Below are 5,919 nucleotides of genomic sequence, written 5' to 3' on the forward strand. Positions count from 1 at the left end.
TGGACTGTAATTAATGAAAACTTGACGCGTGTGTAATTGTATTTTAGCAAACAGACTTTATTCTAACGTAGATGTATAGCGACTGCCTAGCGACTGACTAGTGAGGAATTCCTCTTCCCCAAACAGTCCGAGTAGGCGTACAATTTTTGAATCTTGAGGGTGAGGGAAAACAGTTTCTCATTGGTCTATTGGCTGGCTAAAAATTCGGGTGGAAATAGCAAACGGCAGTGACGTGGACAGAAGGTCCGGATTTTCCAAGTTGGCCGTAGCGAGTAATAAAGCCAAGCAATTCCTCGACGTGAGAAATGCAACACAAAGACTCTACTGCTAAGGCTAACGGTTCTGGTAACCAGATGCGACTAAGTAATAAACGAAGTTATTCGACGGTACGTACCGATTCCTTGGGTCTTTATTACTGCTACAGGTAAAGGACCTAACATGCCGCCCGCCTTGAACGGCTGCGTTCAAAAGTTAATAAGACAATAAACTATCATGACTAGAATACTTGCAGCTGTATAAATCTAAATGCGTATGTGTAATATACTAGAATCTGAAACTATAAGTAATTATTACAAAGTTTTTGTGTGTTATGTACACGGGTCTGTGTGCAAGTGTGTATGTTTGTATGGTTATTCTTGAATTAAAATTTGCATTGATGGCTACTCTGGTTCAATAGGTAACGGCGCTAAATTTTTCAATGCGCGCTTGTAAGTGCTGTGCGGAGTTCGAACCGTGACCACACGCACTACGTTGTCTTCTCCGGGGTGAACAGCAACTACTCGCCCGAGTTGCCATTGAAGTGGTGGAGAATTGGCATCTTTGATCGACACCAGGATGCCCTCCTTGATTCCTGTATTATTTCCCGTGTGCCATTTGCTCCTGGTGTGCAACTCCTGTAAATATTCTACTTGCCACCTTTTCCAAAAGTGCTGCTTAATTTTTTGAATGTGCTGCCAGAGTGACAGTTTGTTAATCTGTATATCCACTAAATCGTGCTCCGGCAAACATGCCAACGAATCACCTATAAGGAAATGACTGGGCGATAAGGCAAGGAAGTCGTTGGGATCAGAGGATAAAGGTGTTAAGGGGCGTGAATTGAGTATAGCTTCGATCTCAACAATTAGAGTGTAAAACTGCTCATATGTGAAGGTGGCATCACCTATTGTTTTATGTAAATGTCTTTTAAAAGATTTAACGGCAGCCTCCCAGAGACCACCAAAATGTGGGGAACGGAGAGGAGACAAATGCCATTCAATATTTTCTTGCGTTAGGAACTGCCGAAACTTATCTTTGTATTCGTTGGACGATAGGAACGCCTGAGCTTGTATAATTTCGTTTTTAGCACCTATGAAATTGGTGCCATTGTCAGAATATATATGGCGCGGTTTTCCTCTTCTCGCGAGGAATCTTTTAAGCGCTCCTAGACACGACTCCGTGGTCAAATCGGTAGCCAATTCTAAATGCGTGGCCTTTGTCGCAAAACAAACAAAAACCACGACATAACATTTTAGCTTCTTCTGATTTCTAAATTTTTTCTCTTTGATAAGGAAAGGCCCACAATAATCAATGCCTACGCTTCCAAATGGACGCATTTGTGTGACTCGATTTTTGGGTAAATCCCCCATTATATATTGTGGTGTCTTGGGATTGTATCTACTGCAGCGAATGCACTTGTGTATTATTTGTTTGACTATACTTTTGCCGGCTAACGGCCAATATTTGTGTCTTATTGTGTGTAATGTAGCTTGTACGCCCGAATGAAATTGATTTCCGTGTACCTGCCTAATTATTAGCTCCGTGATGTGGTGTTTGTGCGGCAAAACTATGGGGTACTTTGAATTATACCTGAGCTGAACGTGTGTCAGCCTGCTGCCGACCCTAATAAGGCCCTTGTCGTCCATGAACGGATTTAAATTGCTTAGCCTGCTCTTCTTACTGAGACTCTTGCCGTTTTCTAACTTCCTCAATTCTTTTGAAAAACTTTCTAATTGAACTAATTTAATGACGCGAAGGTGTGCCTCTTGAATTTCCGAACACATTAATGGACCTGAAGTTTTCTTGTTCTTACATTTCATGTTGTAATAGAAGCGAAAAATGTATGCTACAATTCTATTTAAACGGTTAATTGACGAGTAATTTTTCAGTAAATCTAGATTGAGTTGTACAGTTAGTGTCACCGGTCGTCTTTTTTCCGGTATTTCTGCAATTTCTATATTGCTAACTGGCCAATACGATTGATTCAAAGATAGCCAATGTGGTCCAAATTTCCATAGACTATTTTTCACAAGCTGTGAAGGAAGTTGTCCTCGCGAAACAAAGTCTGCGGGGTTATCTGCTGTAGCAACGTGAAACCAACTTTCGGGATGAACCTCTGCTTGTATTCCACTGACTCTATTCGCGACAAACGTTTTGAGCAAGTGGGGAGATGTTTTAATCCAGTGGAGTGTAATAGTTGAGTCAGACCAGAATCTAATTTGTTTAAAATTTACTTTGTACAATGCCTTGATTTGGCACATAATAAGTGCACTGCATGTTGTCCAAGCTTATTAGTGGACCGAATGTATAAACACGCACCGTACGCTTTCTCACTCGCATCACTAAAACCGTGCAATTCTAAATCTATTGTTTCGTGTATCGCGATTCGGCGTGGCACAGTAAAATTATTTAAGAGACACAATTCATCTTTTATTTCTAGCCAAGCTTGTTTTATTGACTGAGGAACGAGATCATCCCAGTCAATCGCCGACTTCCACAATTGTTGCATAATTATTTTTGCTTTTATAATTACCGGGCCAAGCAAACCAAGGGGGTCAAACAATTGCGCGATTTGCGACAAAAGCACTCTCTTGGTGATGCGAGACTGCTCGGCCGCCCTCTGTTTGAAAATATAACTAATTTTATCGTCTATTGTAGTCCAATAAATCCCTAGCGTTTTTCTTGTTTCTGTTGGATCTAGACATAATGATGCTTGTTGCGTATTGACTTGCATCTCAGTAGCCAATCTTGTATCATTGGAAGCCCACTGTCGCAAATGGAAACCTCCTGCCTTAGCCAACTCCAAACATTGAGTTTTAATCTCTAGCGCGGCTTCGAAATTATCGGCTCCAGTTAGCAAATCGTCGATATAAAAATCCTTTAAAAATATTTCTGACGCTATGGGATAACTTTTTGCCTCATCTAGAGCTAATTGTTTAAGTGACCGCGTAGCCAAAAATGGTGCAGGCGTGGTACCGTACGTGACCGTGTTTAATTTAAATGTTCTAATCGCGTCATTTATTGAATCTCGCCATACAATTTTTTGATAGTCTCTATCATCAGGATGCACTATAATTTGCCTAAACATTTTTTCAATGTCTGCTGTGAGAACGAATGTGTGTTGGCGAAAACGAATAAGTATAGAAAACAATGTGTTTTGTATCGTAGGCCCGATTAATAATGTGTCATTCAAAGACAGTCCCGAACTAGTTTTTGCTGAGGCATCGAATACTACCCTAACCTTTGTGGTCGAACTCGATTCTTTTATAACCGCGTGGTGCGGTAGATAATATCCTAAGTTATTATCGTCTTTCACTTCCGTCATGTGACCTAATTTTGAATACTCTTTTAGAAATTCTGTATACTGTGTTTTCAATTCTGTTTGTATTTGTAATTTGCGCTCTAAATTGTAGAAACGTTTTAAGGCCATTGCCTTTGAATCGCCAAGAAGACTACGCCTATCATTGAACGGTAACCTTACCATATAGCGTCCTTGTTCATTACGTGTCGTATTTTCTACAAAATGGGCTTCGCATTCCCTTTCTTCCGCGGATAAGAAATTTTGCTGTGGAATTTCTTCCATCTCCCAGAAACGATTGATTTGTGTATCAAGGGACGTGGCTAAATGACAAAATCTATTAGCTTTATGTGAATTATTCCGCCTTTTACTATCTACCTCCCCGGTAACAATCCATCCTACCTGTGTGTTTTGTAAAATGATAGAAGATTTGTTTAGTTTAATCTGACCCGTCTCTAATAAATCATAGAATAGTGCATTCCCAATGAGTGCATCTATCTCTCCTGGTATATGGAATGCTGGGTCCGCTAACTGTATGTGTCTTGGTAATTCTAAATCACTTATGTCAATTTGTCTTAACGGTAGCCTACCCGTAATCGATGGTAACGCAATAAATTTTACCTGTGCTCTAAAGGGACTGGTCTTTGATTTTATACCTGTCTTGACTACGTACTTTGCTTGTGTATTAAGCTGCCCTAAACCAGAAAACGAAAGATCTATTTTACCTTTCTCTAATTGTAATAATTCTGCAAGTCGTTGTGTAATGAAATGTGTCTGGGAACCGCTATCGAGTAGTACGCGACAGGTGTGCTCCTTACTGTATTTATCTAAAATTGTGATTTGAGCTGTACCAAGTAATATCTCTGAATCATATGAGACCGTTAAAGCTGTTTTTACTGTATTTGCAGATGTCGAAGGGGTGGATAAAGGTTCATTATTGTCCCTCACTCCTTGAGGTTCGGTCGGAAAATGCAATAACGTGTGATGTTTCTTGTCGCATTTGCGACAATTCCCTAATCGGCAATTAATAACCGTATGATTTGGACGCAGGCAATTTAAACATAGCTTCGTCCGCTTCACTGTATTTAGACGATCGCGAACCGACAATTGTAAGAATTTAGTGCACATATAAATTGGGTGTCCTCCCTGGCAAACGACGCAAACTTGTTTCCGCTCATCTGTCGCTACGTATGATTGACCGCGAACTTGTGTTTTCGAGCGCAATCTATCCTGTATACCCTGTGTCTTGAATGGATTTGAAAATTCCATTCCCAAGTCATCCCCTCGTGCATGCTTGTTAATAAAATCTAACAACTGCTGGAATCGAGGAATTTCTTCATCTTCTAAGGTACGCTCCCACGAGCGACGAGTATTCTTATCTAATTTATTCGAAACTAGGTGTATCAAAATCGTATCCCAGTACTTGGTGGGTTGTTTTACGGCCTGCAACGCGTTAACGTGTACTTGAGCCTGCTCAGCTAATTGTCTAAGGCTTGACGGTGTGTCGCGAGTAATTTCCGGCAAATCGAACAAAAGTTTCAAATGGGCATTGATAATTTTCCTCGGTTTATTACATCGCTTTCGTAGTAAATCCCAAGCCACCAAATAATTACCTTCTGTCGCGTTCAATGATTCAATTATTGCGGAAGCCTCTCCGCGAAGGGCATTTTTCAAAAGATGGAATTTTTGAACCCCGATTAACTCCTCGTTATCGTGTACTAAGGACTTAAAAGTATCATGAAAACTATGCCATTCTATTGGGTTGCCGTCGAATGGCCTGATCTCGATCTTACGTAGAAGTGAACTAGTTGGCTTTACCGTGCTCGGCGATTCTGCTACTACTCTATTCGTAGGAACGGGTTGAATGTTATCGCACAAATGTTTTAACCTCTCGCCAATCACTTCCGCGGCTCTATAATATTGTTGTTCAAATGATTCCCATTCTACTGTGGAATCCGAAGTTTCGTCTCTAACCTCTATTGCAGTTTGCACTTCCGAAAATGTATTAAAGATTTGTTCTAATTTAAATTGCCGTATTTCTAACGCCGAGATAGACATGTCTTCGTGGTCATATAAGTATGATAATGTGCGCTTCACTTGAGCTTTAGCATTAGCGCGTTGTCTTCTCAATTGCTTAATGTCACTCGACTCCTCCGACTGAGACATATTTATTGAGATCGAAGCAAACTCGATGGATCAAATAACGATAGGAAGATGATTCGTTAGCACTTACTGACACGAAGTTTGTGGCGACGTTGTATCTGGCTGCTGTTGTCCTTGGATGCTGCCGTCTCTGCAACACCCTTCTGCTACTGCTGGGATGAAGATGCTCTACTCAGCCCTCTGACTTGGCGGTTGATCACCGT

At 40.8% G+C, this 5,919-nt stretch overlaps 1 protein-coding gene across 1 annotated transcript; it reads right to left on the reverse strand.

Annotated features, from left to right (window-relative positions):
* Positions 1-659: 659 nt before the first annotated feature.
* LOC122400588 lies at positions 660-5,719 on the reverse strand. The gene is made up of 3 exons (XM_043402110.1): positions 2,590-5,719; positions 1,779-2,047; positions 660-1,469 (listed from the first exon to the last, which is right to left on the reverse strand). The coding sequence occupies exons 1-3, from the start codon at positions 5,717-5,719 to the stop codon at positions 660-662; spliced, it is 4,209 nt and encodes a 1,402-aa protein (XP_043258045.1).
* Between the last annotated feature and the right edge of the window lie 200 nt (positions 5,720-5,919).

This window comes from Colletes gigas, unplaced genomic scaffold, assembly GCF_013123115.1.
Source record: "Colletes gigas isolate AHSC1104 unplaced genomic scaffold, ASM1312311v1 Colletes_gigas_Sc00019, whole genome shotgun sequence".
NCBI classification, from domain to species: Eukaryota; Metazoa; Arthropoda; class Insecta; order Hymenoptera; family Colletidae; genus Colletes; species Colletes gigas.

Coding starts and splice junctions, on each gene's coding strand:
- LOC122400588 (XM_043402110.1), bottom strand. CDS start 5,719: ATGTCTCAGTCGGAGGAGTCGAGTGACATTAAGCAATTGAGAAGACAA. Junction 2,048..2,589: donor GCACGGTTTTAGTGATGCGA/GTGAGAAAGCGT, acceptor AGAAAACTTCAG/GTCCATTAATGTGTTCGGAA. Junction 1,470..1,778: donor CGGAGCTAATAATTAGGCAG/GTACACGGAAAT, acceptor TTTGCGACAAAG/GCCACGCATTTAGAATTGGC.